The 18,914-nt window shown below is 39.0% G+C and overlaps 1 protein-coding gene across 2 annotated transcripts; it reads left to right on the forward strand.

The window, feature by feature from the left end:
* Positions 1–1,434: 1,434 nt before the first annotated feature.
* EDARADD (EDAR associated via death domain) lies at positions 1,435–18,653 on the forward strand. 2 transcript variants are annotated; one of them, XM_066545664.1, is made up of 6 exons: positions 1,435–1,473; positions 5,670–5,728; positions 6,923–6,962; positions 9,960–10,048; positions 12,836–12,881; positions 15,354–18,653. In XM_066545664.1, exons 1-6 carry the CDS (start codon positions 1,443–1,445, stop codon positions 15,728–15,730), a joined length of 642 nt encoding a protein of 213 aa, XP_066401761.1. In that variant the 5' UTR covers positions 1,435–1,442; the 3' UTR covers positions 15,731–18,653. The 2 variants fall into 2 exon arrangements, with proteins under 2 accessions (XP_066401761.1, XP_066401763.1); XM_066545666.1 differs by lacking the exons at positions 1,435–1,473; positions 5,670–5,728; positions 6,923–6,962; positions 9,960–10,048 and adding an exon at positions 11,799–12,129.
* Positions 18,654–18,914: the final 261 nt, after the last annotated feature.

The following is an 18,914-nucleotide window of genomic DNA, read 5'->3' on the forward strand; positions in this document are numbered from 1 at the left end:
GGTGTTACCTTTTTGAAGTATGCCCTTATTTTTGAGAATGAGTTTTAATATGAATGTGGAAGAAAGGAGAGGCTACTGGCCCCTTGAACAGTTGGACTTCAATGATAGAGCTAAAAAAACATCTTTTTCTGCACATGAATTGTAGAAATCGTAGTGATCTGTTAGCTGTACCTTGGAAATTAAGATATATAGAGATATACGTATGTTTGTGTTTATAATCCAGTGGTGGAGCCTCCATTTATCTCAGATGAAATTCAGTAAGAAAATAATTGAAAAACATCAATATTACTGATGTTAAGCTAAAAAAAAACAGGTGTGGTGGTGCATGCCACATCCCCACCCTGCCCCCCCCACCCTTTCCAGGCTGCTGCAGTGAGAAATACTTGTTCAGGATGACAGCTACTGTCATCAATTTAAATTGTGGAAATAACAATTTAATCTTGATCACTTTAAAAAAATTATTTGGAACATGCACAAGAGATGAAAAATAATCCATGGAAAAGCGCTCAATTTAATGCTTAATGGACCAAAGGCTACTTATAGTTGTGCCAGTGTAAGCCAGTTGGCTAAATTGGAGCTCTCTCAGTGTTACAGAACAGAATCTATCTGTAAATTTACCTCTTTAATAAATGAGCCAGGTGGTTCACAGAAGTGGTCTTTGTAATGGCAGATTCAGTTGTGCCAGCTTCTTTTGCTTCTGTTGTAGCAATACATAATATCTCTTGTTTAGAGCTTGATTTCATGCACACCCCATTTAAGAAGCCTGTATTTTACTCTACATGGAAACCATAAGTGAGAGAATTTGCCAGAGATGACAGTGGGGTTCAAAAGCAATTATATCCAAAGATTTGACTTCGTCATGGTATTGGAAGTGCCTGTAGCATAAGAGAACAAACTTTAAATATCTGTGAGAAACCCCAGTGCAGTCTGATTGTTGCTCTGCAGTACTTGCTTTTGTAAACTCTCCCTGTACGTGTTGAGCCACCTGCAAATGCACCTTAAGCCCTAATGGAGACCGCCTTTCTCTGTCGGAAAGCGGTGATTTAGGCTCGTAAATGTTCGCAAGAACAGGACAGCGAACACTTGATTTCATACTGCTGAAGTGGCTCATTTTTAAATCCGAACTAGCACTACTTGACGAGCGGTACGTGCACTCCATGTCTGTGGTCTCAGCGAAACACGGCGTTTTCACGCAGGGGAGCACCTGAATTAGGGAGGACTTAACCCGACGTATCCGCGGTATTTTCCGCTGGGAAATGCGGGCTCCCGGCAGACGCGCTTCCTGCCGAGGCGCGCGGGACGGCCATGGGTGGGACCGACCTGCGTGGCTCCATCCCTGCCGGAGCGCCCTACCTGCGGCGGGGCGGCGCAGGAAGGGGGCGGCGCGGCGGGGCGGCGGTTCCGGGCACGTCGCGTTCCTCGCCGCGGGAGCGCCGCGCCCCATGGCCGCTCCGCAGGACCCGCTGCCCCCAGGTGAGGCTGGGGCGCCGCGGGGAGCCGGGCGGGCGGGCGGGGATGCACCGAGGGGCGGTGGCCGCAGCCGAGGCCCGGGGGGTCCGGGACGGGCGGTGCGCGGGGGGCGGCCCGCGGCGCCCATCCCGGGCCGGGCGGAGCCGGGGCCGCGGCTCCTGGGAGCCAGGTGAGAAGCGCACACCCGGCCGGGCTGAAAAGGGTTTTTAAGTTGCTCCCTTCCCCCTCCGCACACGCCAGTTAAGTACGGTAATAATTTATCATGTGCTCTGCTGATGTGATTTAGTGTAACTTGTCTTGTCAAGCCTGCTCCAGTATTTAGCGTGTAAGTTAGTTTGCGCTAGTTAACAGCAGGTTCAAAATACCTTTTTAAAAGGCGTTTTCTTAGGAGCCCAGAGCTCGGGTGGCTACGAACTCCACGTGCCTTAATTTACATAGTAATGGTGCAAATGACTTTTAACACCTCACCTGTGGTGCGCCAGCATCACAGACTTTTCCATGAGCTATCTGCTCAGACAGGGACAAAGTTTTGAGTAATTGACAGTAAACAAAAATACACAAGTGCTGATGGACTTGGGCTTTTCAAATTATACTGAATATTCTAGTATAATTTGCCATATCTTCTCCTCCTATTCAAATCTAAATTCATGTGCCCCTAGTCAAAGCAACATTTTTTATTTGGGTTTAATCAAAGAATTCATCTTTGTGAGCAACATTAGTATTAGAGTGATTACTTGTTAAAGTTGTGCTAAGTTAGAGTATTAATGTGTATGCCAGCCTTGGTGTGGAAATGTGCATGGTTGAACTATGTAGCTACAGCTGATTTCAGGGGCTTCACTCACTACTGTCGGTGTCAAGACTGTTGCAGAGTAAAACTGTAAAAGAGGAGAAGACTGTCTCTGCTCCTTGGTGCTTTTTGAAACCCCTTCTGCTTAAAGGTCAAAATCCTGAGGTCCCTAAAACTCGCTTTTAGACTTCCTTCCAATGCAAGGGTGAAAAGCAGAAAAACTGTTCGCACTGGTAAGTGCAGAGCATTGCATCCCAATTATAGCAGCGGTATTGGACAGAATGAAAAGGTGGGCATTGGTACAAGTCTGCTGCTCTTCTTGCAGACTGGTCATACTGGGGGGGGCCCTGGCAGAGCTGTGGCAGCTGCTGAGCAGCATGCAGGTGCAGAAATGAACCTCAGGAGCAACCACTGAACCTGATTTGTGTCTATGTGTTTGTGTCCGAGTCTATGTGCACATGCTGATTTACGTCTATCTGAGTCAACTCACTTATTGCTCCCTGCAGAAGAGTGGGGAAGTAAATGGTCCAGTGTCTGTATCCTGTTGGGGCGAGTACAGGGTAGTGATTTTGTAAGGGATCCCAGGTAACGCTGTTATGAAGCTGTCTGTCAAAGTAACCATGAAATCAGACAGTCAATCAGATGATACCCTCAGTTCCTGTTGGCCTTTCAGCATGCAAAACTGTGGATGGTTTACATCTGAGATAAACACGGAACTTTCCTCTCTACTGCTTTGTGCACCTGTGTCCAGCTCTATGACATGAGCTGTGGAATGTTGGGGCAGATGCATGTGGGAAAGGGCAAAAGGACATTCAAATTGCCTTATTCACAATAAAATACTAGGTCTGTGGTTTTCAGTTTATCTGCCATAGTACTATGAGTGGTCAACAAGATTCTGGTGAATCATCTGCAGCCCAATATGTGGAGTTTTTAATCTTAGGTGCAAATATTTATACACATGCATGCCACTTACAAAAAAACTGGGGACTTAGTAGTAGTCTGCAACCTAAACAAAACAATGGAAATTACTATTCTTCATAAAGAGCTATTAAGTAAAGGGAAGCAATTGAGGTATAGGAAATGAAATACAATTTTAAAATACTTTTCAGGATGGATGCCAAGCAAGAAAGATGCAGATTCTCATGACTGTGTTTATGTGTGAGACCTAGAAAGCAGGAGTGAGAGGTACCACCCTTGTACCCCATCACCTCTTGTAAAGATACCCTTGGGTCTATCAAGTCCTTGTTTCAAATGCCTGTTTTCTCTGAGCTTCTCCAATTTTTTTCAGTGCTTCCCACTGGGTTGTGGGAAGTGTCAAAATGTACCTTGGTGGTCAGGGAGATGTAACAGAGAATAGAGGACAGAGCCCTTTTATAGCTACAGTAGCCAGTGAGGTTCACCAAGGCTTGGACATTCTGTGGGGTCTGCCTTCACCTGCTTCAAGGCTCCTCTTACGTGGGAAAAAGAAAGTTCTGGGGGTTGTTTTGTTGGTTTGGCTGGTTGCTTTTTTTTTTTTTTAATTCATCTAAGAATCTGTAAGGAGGAGCTGAAAAGCTTCCAGAATAAGCAACAATAAGGTGCATGCTTTGCCACTGGTTTTGAGTGGAAAAACAGTGAGACTAGGGATGCCTGGGCTGGCCTTCTTCCCTAGAGCCTTTCTTTCGTTCCCAGTGCCTCGTTTTTCAGCTTTCCTTTACTGGGTGGGCTTCTATTTGCCCAGCTCCTCTGCAACTTTCCATTGCAATTCCCACTAGGAGCTTCTATTTTTGGCCCTACCCTCAAGCAATGTCTTATGCCAGCTTATTGTATTTTCCCATGTCCCAGCGACTCTCAGCTTCTCTGCATTTGAGAGTTTGTGCTGACTGTTGCTATCAAGGCAGGCTTTATCCAGAATATTTTGTTAATTCCATGTTTCTAGAGCAGGGGTTTATTATATACAAAAAAAGACATATGACAAGAACATGGGGTTTAGGTTGTTTGTCTTCCTCTTCTGCATATGGCTTTCTAATTTGCAGTGTGAACAATGCTCAATGGCATTTTCATAGGCCCCTGCCTTTTTTGTGCCTTTTGAATGTTTTATGTTCAGTGTGCAAAGACTGTGCTCAGCCCTTGTCATCTACCCCTCTGATCATGCGCCACCTGCCTGGACAATGCCTGTGGGTTTCCTGGGGGCTCTAGCACTGAGAAAGGCTTTACATGGAATCTCAGGGAAACCCAGGAACTGCTGGTGGTGGGGCTGCCTCACAGAAGCAGGAGGGAGAACAACTCTTTCCCGCTGCTGCCTCCTTTTTTATTTTCAGTTTATTGTGCTGTCTTGCACTGGTTATTGCTTTAGCTCGTTCTGTTGTATTGAGCGGATTGGTAGGAGTGGGTCCCCAAATAAGCAATTATGTTAAATTTGAGCTCTTTAGAATAGTGTCTGTGTAACTTCTGTTCTGTTTTGGGGCTCAGTGTTTATAATGTGTGCTTTGTAGTTAATTTCTGTGACTCTGTTCTAAATCTGCTGGTTTTTATATTCCAAAGAAGGTAATCATCAAATACTGATTACAATCACGTCCTACTTGTTGCTGCTGAAAATTTAATGTGTACTTGCAGTAAGTGACTTTAAGAGCAAGAGTGACAAGAATGAAGCTCTTAGCACATAATTTAAAATGTTTTTCAATTTTTGAAAACATTCTTATCAACAGAAGAGATTTCTGAAAAATATGGCAGGATGATGTTAAATTATAGGAGTAATTTTGTGAATCCTGTCTTCTGTATGAGATTTATTTCAGATTTTCTGTGCACTTTTGGTCAGTATCCCACTAGTATTTGTCAATTTAGCTATTGATGCAGAGGGGTTAACATTTCATGACTCACCTGCAGGTACTTTGAAGATTCATGCTTTGATTCTCTTGATATTAATATAATAGATTTTTACTGTTCTATTGTATACAAATAATTAATATTTTGCTCAATTATTTTTAAATGAGTGTTTTCAATTTTCTGTTGTAATCTGATGTTCAATCTAGTATTTTTTGTTGTAGTGGGTATGTTCGTTTCCTGTTTGAATTATTTCTTTGAGGAAAAATTTCAATGCTGTCAATAGGAGAACAGAACTTAGCTTTTAGAAAATTTACTGAATTTTAGTATTTATTGCTGACATGTTTTGTGATTTTTTTTTTTCACTAAAGATAGACTTCAACTAAAATCTCAAACTAGAGTTAGGTGTCCTTATTACATGTAGTTTCTAATGTCTGTGCTAGTAGTTCTGACATTTTCCAGTTTGTCATGTTTTCTTGTGGAAATATGACATAATGCATGTAATGGCTGTATAGTTGTGTTTTACCTTGGTCAGACAAAGAAGCAAAATATGAATTGGCAGAAATATTTTAATGACTATGCAGTGATAAAGTTTTCTTTTTTCCAGCAGATCATGCAGCAAAAGAGCCAGTGGAGGATACAGATCCAAGCACTCTTTCCTTAACAATGGTATGTGTTTCTAGTCTAGTGCAGTTGAAATCATTATAACTCTGTATGGTTATGTGATGCCATGGTGAGAGAAAACATTCAAGGATGCTAACTCACACTGTCAGTGTATATAAAAGATTTGAGTGCACAAAAAGCCTTAATAAATTAACCTGTGCAGTCAAAGTGTAAATAAAAATACCAACATGTATATCAGCTGAACTGGATGGTATTATCAGTGAAGCTGCCCATGGGATAACCTCCAAAGGCTCTGGCAGTGACATCTCTTTAATTTAAGAAAGTCCCAGCAACTGAGAAAAATTAGTGCTGACATTCTTTTGTCTACATAGTTTGAACGGATAAAATAACCCACCTAGGGCTTAAAAGTTCAACACTCCTAAGCTGTTATTACTTCCTGTAGCTGATTTGGAGTCATGGAAAGGTAGGATCCAAGAGCAGTGCCTTAGGCAGGCCCGGCTGAGCCTCGGGAGGGACCAAACCGCGCCCTCTGGTGCTCGCTGGCACACGAGCACCGCCTGTGTCGGGATCTCAAACGTCCCGGGCTCCTGCCCACGTGGGACTAATATGAAATTCTGTGACAACTTTTTAAAATGTGGCTTTCTGTAAAAGGCAGACCTACTTTCATATAAGGGTGAGAGGCATAGGGAAGGAGGTAAGTGTCAGATATAATAAGTTATGTTATGCCCGGGAATCAGTAGCTGTCTCCTTAAACTCAGTAATAACCACTTCCTATTCCCTCTTAAGCAGCTATGTAAGTTTAGAGCAGAAGGGAAAATATTTCTTTTTCTTTCAATGCAGTAACATTTTATTAAAAGCTTAATCTGCTAAAAGAGAATTTGAAGTAATGTCTGTTCTTTCTGACATGCATTACCTTTTCAAGATTATCTTGCTACTTCAGTAGAAAATTTCTTTCCTAAACTCTGCTTTTTCACTAAAAATGGCTTTAAAAATACCGTAGCAAAGCAGCAATCTCTATTACTTCTTCAAGTGCTAATCAGCAGTGTTAGTAACATCTCAGTTTCCAGAGAAGTGTTGCTGTATTTGATGGTGAACAGATCAACTAGTAGCAACTTGAGAGATACAACTTTAATTGTGCACTTACAAAAGTACATAAAGAAAGAGTACATAACTACTCTTTCCCCGGCACAATCGCACTCAAAATAACAAACATCTGTGTTTCTTGCCTTTTTGTAACAGACAGAAAAATATCCTGTCCAAGACACAGGAGTACCTAAAGGTAAGTATTGTGAATTCTCTCTATTCAGATATCATTGATCTGTTGCTATCTGCAATAAAACCAGTGGTGTTACCCAACAGATTAAAATACTCATGCTTTTTCTACATATTTGTGCTTTAAATGTAATGCCCTCTTTATTTTTGAGGTCAGTTTGGTGTGTTTATCTAACTTTTGAAATTTCCTTCTCAAGTTTAGTTTTAATCTTAAAGTCACTCTAAAAATATCATCAGAAGACCTGAGTTCTTGGTCTGAAAGGAAAATACAGTGGTGCCATTGAAAGACAGGGTTCAGACAAGAGATGGTAGAGACATCATAATGTTGGGTAGTGACTTTGAAGGGACTACCAGTGCCTTCATGCTGTTAGAAATAAAATCAAGAAATGCCTTCCAGGTCTTTTGCCTCTGACTGCATTCCCAGCCTTATAAGCTGTCAACTCTTCGTGCCATCTTTTACCTTTAGCTGGTTTAATACCATCTACTGGGGAACCTACTATGAGGTCTACTCTGCACAAGTTCCTGCCCCTCCTTGCTGAAAAAGGAGAGAGGGAGTGCAGGTTCTGAAGAAAAATACATGGATTATACAGAGTGAATATCCTTATGTTTCCTTGATGTGTGGAGTGGATTTTTTTGTTGTCATCCCAGGCTTGGCCATTGACTTTTGTCCAGAGAATGTCCTGGCAGGGGCTTGCCTGAGGAGCACTCTGCAGGTAGTGTGTTCTCCATCCTGTATTGCACAGCAGGTCTGCAGTGGGACAAGCACAGGAAACCAGGCTTGTCACAATGGAAACTTATGCTGAGGAGTGGGAGGGGTATACGGCTGGGGTTAAAGAAAAATTGGAGATTATTCTGGAGCTTGAGAAAGCCAGGCAGAAGAGATGAGCACTCTTCAGAAGTGCTGCTCAGCAGGGAAGGATCATGTGGCATGAAGACTCTTGAAGTTATAAACTAGTTTCTGTTTATTTGCAGGCAGGTCCTTCAAAATTGTTTATTAGCACCAAAGCAATTACACTAGAACGTTATTTTCCATGTTCTGTTTTTTATTTCACCTGTGACATTAGATCCTCCTCAAAATTAATTAGATAAATTCCTAAATTTCAAATTTGCCATGGCTGTTTAAAATCTAAAATTGCATATTCTAAATGCATCTAATTTAAAAAGGAAAGCTAAGACATAAGTAAAAAGGTCATCACTTTCTGTAAAAAGGAAGTGCACTTGGTTTATATTTAATTTTCATTTTTGCTTCCTCTTATTAATTGTAAGAAGATGTAATTACTTATATAGCTTGACATTTCCCCTTTGAAGTTGAATGTAATACAAATACCTCTTAGTATTCTGTTCATTACTGTAAATTTCATTATTTCTTTAAGAATGGCTTTTCATAGTTATTTCTATAAAACATACAAACTTAGAAGTATGAGTCTGTCAACTAAAAATTGTAACAGATATGCCAGTCTGATTTTGTATAACACACAATTATATCTGTTTCAGATTTAATGTTTGAACAGACAGTACATTGGTGAGAGGGGCTGTCTGTATCTTTTATTGGTCAATTAATTAATGGGCTGTTTTGGAGCCATAACTTGTTAAAGTTCTTGGCACCCTTTACTGACTATGAGAGAAGATGGAGTTGAGGGAACTTCTTATCTTGCAGAGGTCACCTTAGTGTTTATCATTACTTGATAATAATTCTATTTCTGCCCAACTATAGAAAAAAGTTCATGCATATTATTTTCACAGGTTTGATGCCCATGCTTTGCATTTTCAGACAGACTTTTTTTGCTTTTTTTTATTTTTGAGGGGGTGAGGTTTTTGGGGGTTTTGTTTGTTTGTTTATTTCTGGGGTGAGTTTTTTAGGGTTTTTTTTGTTGTTTTGGTTTTTTTTGTTGTTGTTGTATCTGGACCTACAGTCAAAAAGAATAATGATGGTCCTCTACCAAACATTGACATCTCTGGGGATGAAGTATCTTCCATCTGTCTTACAAAACCAGAAAAAGAAGAGAATAGTGATTTTTGGTTTTCTTTTTCTTGCAAGTGTAAGGATGAATTATTTGACTCAGATCAGTTTCTTGAGTGAGTTAAGAAAATATTGCTTCTTTCTGTGATGTGATGATTCATAAAGGATTCAATGAGATCTTGCCACTAAACAAACAACAAATGGAAACATTCCAGTGCTACAAATGTAGTCACCCTCCTGCAGCGTTCTTGTGTGTAAAAACATGTAGAATATAACCCTTTTTAACCTTGTGTTAATGGGTTAGGTCTCCACCTGACTCAGGAGAATCATGCAAATAGTTTGATGAAGAGGACCTTATTAATCATGCAGAGTGTACAAGGTCCACAAAGGGTTTGTGTATCCTTTGTATCACATTTTGAGGGCCGAAGTGATGCTTGAAAAGTTAGTAGAGTTTGTGCTGTACTAGGGAATGCTGTGCTCTTCAGTGGACTCCCAGGGCTGTTGATAAACACACTTTGAAATGGATTATTTCAGTGCTTCAGCAAATTCCTGTGTAGTAGGAATCACTAGGATGTGTCCAGTTCACAAAGGGGCAGAATAAAAGATAAATATTTATGCAGTATTTATTTTAACTGTCTTTTAAAGTGTGATGAGAAAAGGAAAACAAAAATTAGAGTGACTTGTGACATCTTCAGCTTACTTCGTTGTATTGGTGGAGTTAATATTATGTAGTCAGCTTTCTGAAAGAACAGCATGACTCTTGCTTTAAAAATAGTGTGATGTTTGTTTAGAAAACAACTGCTACTTTAGTATCTAATTTCTGCAAGGATTATATTTCTTCTCACAGTCGTGCTCTGCATGACTGTTACAGCCTCTGCTGACTTAACATTTTGGGCTTTTAATCTAGCAATTCCCAGCATTGATCATGAGATGGAGTTAAATTTTTTGTTAGACAACTATACTATAATTTATGTTTGATAACATAAATTACTTACTATTTAAATTTGTGAGTGGAAGACTACTGTTTCACACTCTTTGCCTTAGATGAGGAATACCTAACAGATCAAGTTACTTTGGAAATTGCATCTGTGAACATCAAGACCCTTACGTCAGATTCTGGCCTAATACAACAGGTAAGAAAAATGATACTTGAATGTGAACTAAGTTGCTGCTGTTAATTCAGTAAGTATGTTAACAAATAAGTATATTTTCAGACTGTATCTGGAGAGCACAAAATTATTCAGTAAAACAGACCAGAAATTTGCTTTCTTTCCAAGAGTTCAGTGAAAGGAGCTTTTGTGGAGAAGAGCAAAAAAAAAAAATTATTTTATGATTAACATGTACTTTTTAGTTTAAATAGGTTTTGATCAATGTATAGATGTTCTGAAGAAGAGCCAGCAAAGTGTTAAAGCTTTGTCATGCATGCTGTTCCTCTGATGAAAATATTTCCTGGTGAAAATAAAGCCAGGCAGTGAAAGAAGTAAGGAAACCTAGATTTTGTCTTTAGGGAGGCATTGGATGGTTTTGCTTTGATTTTGGGATACTGCTCTTCCCATAGCTGAAACATTATCCGTTTTTTGTGACATCTTTCATTGCCATAGGAAGGGCAATGCTGAGTGACTCCCATGCTCCATGGTTATCATCTTTCAAGTGAATGTTTTTTGCTGAATTTCAAATTGATTCTCTTTGGGTTGAGCAGAAACTTGGAGAAGAGAAATGAATGAGCATTTTCCAGCAAGATGAAGAATTAAAAGGAGTTCCTAATGCCAGAGTCCCAGCTGAATTCCATCAGAAACAAACATGGGTTTGGTATGCATTTCACAGATGATGGAGGTAACTGTTCCTTGCCATCATCAAGAAGAGAGCATTTGTTGGCAACTTAGAATCACCATAAAGATAATTCAGTGTATTAGGGTGGTAATGGTTCCACAGAGCTGGAAAATTTTCTGCTTACCTGCAGACTGCACATAAGTTTATGGCTTTGATTTGACCTGTAGAGGATGATTGGATCTTCACTTATTGCAATTACATTACAAGAAAATGATCTTGAATAAACTTGAGTGCATCTGACATGATAATTTGGATAATGACTGATCAGTAAAAATATGAATTTTGAAAACATGTGTGGCACAGGTAAGTATTGCTGCTTTTCTTTGTACTTTTTGCAGTACTACCCACTCTTATTTTTATGCCTCATAAGGCATGTATAATGACACAAGGGCACTTAGGCATTGGCTTTCACAGTAAGGTTTGAAATTCAATGAATTGATAAAGTCTGAGAAATGAGGTTCAGTACAGCAGTTAAGTGAACAGTATCTGCTTTTCCTTTTTTTTTTTGTTTGTTTTTTTTAGTGTGGATTTTTTTGTTTTGTTCAGTTTGTTTTTGTTTTTTTAAATTTGCTTATTTGTTTCTTTTGAAGTAGATGTCTGGGGAGGCTGAGCTGTCCTGGGAAGTTCCTCATTCTCCCCAATGACTTACTCTTCTGGGAATTTGCTCCTTGAGGCTCAGTAATAACATTTTGCCTTTTTATGGCATTTGTTGGAGTGGAGACAATTACTATAATCAGGAAGTGCAGATTTAATTTTTTTAAATTTGTGTGCTCACATGTTGCCATGAAGGCCAACTTTGTGTTTAAAAAGTGTTGTCCAGATAAAGCTGTTGTGGTAGAAAAGTAAACTGCTAGAAGATAATGGCAAGGCTTATTCAGTTGCAATCGACATCTCTCTTAGATAGAGAGATGATCTCTCTTGAGCAGACAGCAGACATTTTGATGATGTTGCATGTGTGGTCTTGCAGTTTTCAGGGAGTAAAGAAATACTGAAAACAGTATGCAAATTTTTCCTTTCTTAACAAAGTCTGTAAATATTTTGGAGAGAGTTCACCTTCTTTATAATTAGATCATGAATGCATGCAAGTTCACCACAGCAACTGAAATTGCCTGTATTCTATTTTTAGTTGATTTCTTAGTAAAGAAGGTGTAGCAGGTTGGACTAGAGTATCTTATTACACTGTATTGTTACCCATATATTGACTTTTGTTTGTATGCACAACTTGCAAAATTAAGAAGCCTGCTGTTTCAGAAGAATGACACAATACAAAAAGATCAACAATACTTCATTGCAGCTATCTAAAGGGAAAATCCCCTCTACTTTCATCTTTAAATCCTCAACAGAAGAAAGCTATTTCACCTGGCTCCACACCTGCATAGTTAAAGTAAGGGCAGCTGCAGTTTCCCCACAGTTCTACAGTCAAGGGGCTGTCCTTCCAGTTATTAGAGGTTGCTAACTAGTAGAATTTAAATGTTACAACGTGTGTTACAGTCTCGGGCTGCTTAGTTATTTCATTATGTTTAATTAGCAGATGAAACATCATTGAGGGAATGTTAACTTCAAATAGGGAGAGGGTTAGATGTGATCTGCAAAAATATTCACCTCCACCTGTTGTCTGTAAAAGCTTCCCATGTACGTAAAGAAGTTTGTAAAAAAAAATTCTCCCCTTTGCCTAAATCCATAAAACAATCCCTTATTGCTGCTTGTTACAAAATTCTTGGTTTTTTACATTGCAAAACATTTTTAAAATCTTTTAAATCAAAACATATGGATTGTTAAATAACTTTTGGGTGTTTAATAGAGAGTTAGTCAAAAGATGCAATGCTATAGCATATCATTAATAAAAATGCTGTTGTTCAGTGCATATAACCGACAGAGCAGTTTCTTGAGCCAAAGCATGGAAATGCTGCCTGAAAAGACTCCAGATTGTTAGCAATTCCTCAAAACTATGTCTATTTCCTGTCTGATTTTACAAGTAGCTTGGGATTCTTCTAAGTAATCTCCTCCTGGTTGTAAATTAGTCAAATACTTATTCTGTTGTTCAGTTACATTGTTTTATTTTTACTTTATATTTGTTTTCTGCTTTGTAGCCAGAAGACAAAGACACACAAAACCATACTGACGAATCGCTTTCAGGTAATATGTCAACTTTATTGTTCTTCATATTTTATTCCTAGGTTTTATTAGAAAGTGCTTTTTTAAAATCTGCTATTTGTCACAACAAATAACTGCCTGGATAATTAGTGCTTATGGAGCTCATTTCCTTACCAGTGTCATTTACAGCTTCCTCTTTGTTCTAAGAGGATGGAGATCAATAATGCAGACCATACAAAATATGTAACTTGGGCTTTCCAAATACATTTAGTACTTCTGCCTTTGGAAGTGACATGCAAATAGCTGTCAGGAGAGAGCAGAAGCTGGCAGTAGGCTGTGAGTGCTTATCCCACCATTTGTGCGAGTTCTGCTGGGGAGGGGTGTATGATATACAGTTCTCTTAGTCTAACAGTAAGAAACTGAGAGTTTCCTATTAGTAAGGCAGCTTGTCCTATCAGGTAGCATTAGGATCATGCCGTTAGTTGGGCAGTGCTTGTCAGTGTCTAGGACAGGACCACCTTAGAAAAGCAGGATTCTTTATGATGCTTTTGATAGTCTTCCAGATGGTATAGCACAAGAAGCAGGTTGGTTTAGTTTTGTTTACTTATCTCTGCCCTTTTACAGAGGTGTTGTCTTTACCCCTTCTTCCCTGTTTCTATTGGAAGAAAAACTTTCCCTGTCAACCCTGCCAGAGTAAATAAGATGAAATTCAGATAGGGTGCTCTCCTGCCCCCTACGCTCAGCCAGAAATTTGCTTGGATTATATTATATTCATTTTGCCTTGTTTGTATAAGTAAAGGTTGGCATGAATGAAGCAAGAAAGTTTTGTCTCACTTCAGCAAGTTTAGAGAAGAACAGAAGAGTTACCATACCTATTCCTGTAGAGAACAGCTGCAAGGCCTGTGGAATACCTGTTAGCTAAGATGTCACCAGAACATGTTTCCCTTTAACAGAGAATCTATGCCTTTGTATGAAGTTATGTCTCCGCAGCGGTGTTGTTGCTGCACGTCCTAACTTGTTGAAAATTTCAGAAGTTGTCCTTGGCCTGCTAAAAAAACAATCTGATGAGCAATGTTAGAACAGGCTATTGTTAGTTTGTTTCTTTAAAAATAAATAGAACATGCATGCAGACATTATATTCTGGAATTTTCACACAATCTGACAATAATTACTGAAAATAAATAATTGATGTTAAAAGAAGAGCCACAAAATCCCACAAACAAACAGCCTGAACAGATGCTGTTGTCCTTATGAGTAGGTGGCACTAACTACCAGATTTTTCCTTTGCCAGAGATACAGTTCAGGCCTCTGATACAGCACTTGTAAATTGTGTGTCACTGTTTTCTATTGTTTTTAATAAATCTTTTGATTACTATCAGCCCCTTTTTCAGAGTTTCATCTGAAGTAGGACTAGCTACTTCCCTATTTCAAGCTGTGCACTGAGGCTGGAGCACAGAAACTTTATGAAAAGCTTCTAGGCTGTGTCCATTATATACTATTTGGAGATACCAGATTCTCCCTGCTTTCAAAAAGGAGCAGGGAGAGTTAAGGTCATATCTGCAGCCAAAATGCTCAGACCATGTCCTGAAGTGTTGCAGTGTTAAAGGTCTTGGTATGAGACTTGGACTAGAGGTATGACTCAAACTGGTTTCTATGTGGTTTAAGGGGTATTAATATATAATATAACCTGATAGCACCACATTTTTCCCAATTTTGGGGGAGATGCTGACTGTGGTGTGTAGGAGATATCTAAATGGCAATTTTCAGTATTTGATGCAGATTTTAGAACATATCACCACCTTTTTCCATCAACTTGGTATTTTTCTTTTTCTCGCATGTGGAGGAGTATGCACTTTATTCCTTTTCTGATGTACCTTTAAAATAGGTTTTGTTGGCAAAACAGACAGTTTTTATTGCAAGAGCCCTTAAAAAGCAAAGGAACATATCTACTTTTTCATTGTGTTAAAGTACTAGATATTAGTTGTATTTGGATCTGTCAGCAGAGATTCTCCTGGTGCACGTATTTCATGTTGTTTTGAAGGTAGCAGCTCATAAATGCAAAGCCTTTTCCTTCATTCTACAACACAGGTACACAAGAAGCACAGAATGCACACATAATCCTGTCGGTGATGTAAGTGGGTACTATGGTAGATTCAAGGAAGAGACGTTGTTCCAAAACAAAAAAAGGGGACTATACTAGCTCATATACTGCATTGAATCCTGTGTCTTTTCTGTACAAGTATAAATAACTTTTCCAAGTAATGTACTGTCTTTAAAAACTGTCTTTTTGATTAAAGCCACTTTTGATTAGAGTGTAGTGAAGAGAGAAGTTTTAGAAAGTAATTTAATGAGCTCTTCATGAGAAGAGGCATTACATATCACTATTCTGACTTTTTCAGAAGCAATTCAAAGAAATATAATATTCCTCAACCCTATATGCTTTTAACTTTTTGTTCCTGGTGATACCACAGTAATAGATCCTAATTTCTTCCCATGTAATTATTTTCACTGCAGATCTCAAGAAAACCTGCAAGGAAAATGTCACCTGCTCCTTGTGCTTATTCCGTGCACCAACCATCAGTGACATGCTCAATGACGAGGACTTGTTGTACACAGTGAGGCTAAAGCTGGATCCCTGCCATCCAACAGTGAAAAACTGGAGAAATTTAGCAAGCAAGTGGGGGATGACTTATGATGAATTGTGTTTCCTTGAACAAAAGCCCCAAAGTCCCACCTTGGAATTCTTGCTACGGAATAGTGACCGGACTGTGGAGCAGCTGATTGATCTCTGTAAATTTTATAAGAGAATTGATGTTGTGAAAGTGCTGCTGAAATGGGTGGAGGAGGAATGGCCCAAGAGAGGGAACAGAACTTACCAGAATGATTTCTAGGTCAAAGTTGTTATTCTGTAAGTGTTAAATGCTAGCTACCACTGATACATTGGAAGTTTCCCTTGCAAGAGAGAGAAAGCCTGTACTGAGGGTTTGTATACTGTGTAAGCTTTATCTACTGTATACACAATGTAAGCTTTATGGCCTCAGGGTTGCAAAGATAACCTTCCAAAGTGGATGGAATCATCCAGGTTGAGTTCTTGAGTCTGCAAATACCTTCAGTTTCTTTGCTGCTGTTCACAGCCTTCCTAAATAGAAAAGGAATGAAAAAGCCAGACTGCTTGTTTTACTGCAGCACTTGTGAACCACATCAGTTATGTGCTGTTGTTATTGGGAAAGCCACGGTTAGAAGGCAAGTTTCTTGGCCTTACTGGTAGCCCTTCCACAATTTTGTATGTTCTACCTAGTAGAAGATGAGGTGGAATCTTTTTTCTTCCTTTTTAGTTGTTTTTTAAGCTTTGTGACACTGTTTTTGGCACAGGAACACCTACCTCAGTGTTCCAGGCAGCAGTTTGGACCTGAATGTTGCAATTAACTGAATATTCAACATCACAGTTGAAAAAAATTAAGTCTCTTATGAACAAGAGTAGACATTAAACAATAACAGCTGTTGAACAAATAATTACATGCTACTATATCATAGTGTATATATTTACTCTAAGAGAAATCATGCAATTCAGATAGACTTTTCAACCCATAACCTTTAGGGGCAAAAAAAAAACCAATTAAAAGGAAAACCAATTAAAAGGCTCTGTGCTTAAAACTACTTTCCAAAGGTTTAAAGACCATGTACACTGAGAGTGCAGGTATCAAATCCCTCTCACTTTGCAGTGTGGGATGATGGCACCACAGGGTATTGTTAGTATTGACTGTAACTTCCCTTTTCACAGGCTGTGGTTTTCTTTACAGTTCTGTGGGTTGGCCTACTTTCTGTCCCACACCAAGCCAGTTGCAGTCTTGTGTGAAACTAGCACCATATATTGATTAGAACCACTCTAATGGAAAATGAACAGCTGAATTCACCTACAGCCCAGGTGGATGGCTATTAAAGCACTTACAGTAGTTTAGACTGATTTTTTAAAGGATTCTGATTGTCTGAATTACACTGTTTACATTTTAAATGTTTCAGAATTGGCCTTTCTCCTACCATTCTTCTGACATCTCAGACATGCAGTATGTACATAGGTGTATATACCCAAGCACTGGTCAAGCTGTAGGGCAAAACTAGAATGGGGTGCAGGTTGATACACTGTTTACTTTTCTCGAGTAGATATAATAAGAATTAGTAGTGAAGCTGAGGGAAGTCTAATTGCTATATGCTGAGTTTCTTACTGTAAGAGTTTGAAAAGGGACTTCTAGTAATTCTTTACTATACATACTGAGTGATATGGTTACAGAGGAGCTAGAAGTAAAGACTAACATTTTCAAGTCAGGCACTTGTTCTGGACTGACATAAAATTAGCTTTATTTTAGTGACTTCAAGAAGCTGAAAGTCTTGTTTCAGGGCAAAGAAATTGACCTAAATTTGAGGTTTGAATTTTAAATTTTTTTAGCAAAGACTGGAATTTGTGATGAATTTTTTTAACCATTCCTCAAAAAAAGCTGCTACTCTTTAGAACTCTAGTTTTCTAGCTGTATTTTAAGGAGAAAATTTTACTGCTCTGTCTTCTTGGGGCTGGAGTTTAAGTGTTTAATGGTTCTCTTCTAAGAGTGGGTGTTTCCCAACAGGTGTCTGTCAGCTCATAACTTTTGCAAATAATCTGTCTTGAGTTAGATGCTCTAGATTCAGCTTTGGGACTATGGCTGTGGCTGGGCTGCCTGCTGCTTTCAGGTCCTGCACAGGCATCTACTGCTGATGTGCAAATAGCTCATAATGCAGCTTGTCCAACATAATTCCCATACCTTGGGCTGACTGCATGCAGGATTTAGGTTCATATGTCTCTGTGTTTGTTGTTACAGAGCACGACACAGTACAAAAATACACGACTCCATCAAAAGGGTGCAAGAGAGAGATTTATTACAGCAACATTACTTTTACACATCTTCAAGATATTTACACCCATCCAACATACACATTCAGTGCCCATTGGTCATAAGGGAGAAACAAAATTCCCAGTAGGTGATCAGGGAGCCACATCACTCTGTGAGCCAGCCGGAGCCCATATCTCTTAACTTTCTTTCCTCCCTCTGGTCTCCATGGTAACAACCTTGGTCTGCCTTCAGGAGAGATATGGGGCTTCTCCTTATCTTCAGGAGGCCCTTGCTAGCTCACAAGGACAGCACAGAATGTCTTTCCTACATGTGTTAAGTTGTTCTTCTGAGTGATGACTGCTGGCATGTATGCACACAGCTTTTGCCTCCCATAACATACCACAGGTATATCTTGTGTGGTATTTTTAACATGCTGTGCTTTGGTAGATCCAGACCAGCTAGGAGCTGGAATCCTCATCTAAGAATCAGAATGAGAATATGAAATGATGCAGTAGCATTTCTGAATCAAGGTGTTCAACTGAAATATACACACTTTCCTGATTTCTGGGTAAAACTTGTAAAATTTTGAGGAAACTGTTGTCTTGTGAAGATGAGTTTGATCCCTTGAACCTCTTCAAAAGTCAATGTCAGATGCAGGAGTTCATGTTAGATGGAAATAATGCTGCTTCTGAGAGTTCATAGGTGGATTCAGTATAAATTCAGCTCTGAAGGTTGAAAATGTTAGCCTTAAACTTCACCACACACTGGATTACTCATAACTATACTTGAAATACTTTTTTTTCCTCCTTGTATGGCATAAATAGAGATGTACACACTCTTTTTCTAGTTTTATATCTGTTTACAAGATATTGGTTTTGAGTGTTCAATTTATTCTTATGTCTTCTATTATAATGTGTACTATTTTAGAAGAAATATAGTTGTCAATGTTTGACTTTATTGTATTTGTTTTTATTACAGCTGGGAAAACAGCTGTTTTCCTTCTCACCAGAACCCCTTGGAATTACTGAACTATCAATTAGTTGTTCTGTGTAAAAAATACCTTATATATGAAATTCATTATGCCTAAAAGCACTTTCGTTTGCAAGACATACTGCTGTTGAAGAAAGGAACATGCATTTTTTAAAAATCTTTTCCATATGAAAAATTAGTTAATTTTGATAAGATGAGCAAAAATATTTATCTAGAAACTTGT

The sequence above is a fragment of the Molothrus aeneus genome, chromosome 3 (genome assembly GCF_037042795.1).
Source record: "Molothrus aeneus isolate 106 chromosome 3, BPBGC_Maene_1.0, whole genome shotgun sequence".
NCBI classification, from domain to species: Eukaryota; Metazoa; Chordata; class Aves; order Passeriformes; family Icteridae; genus Molothrus; species Molothrus aeneus.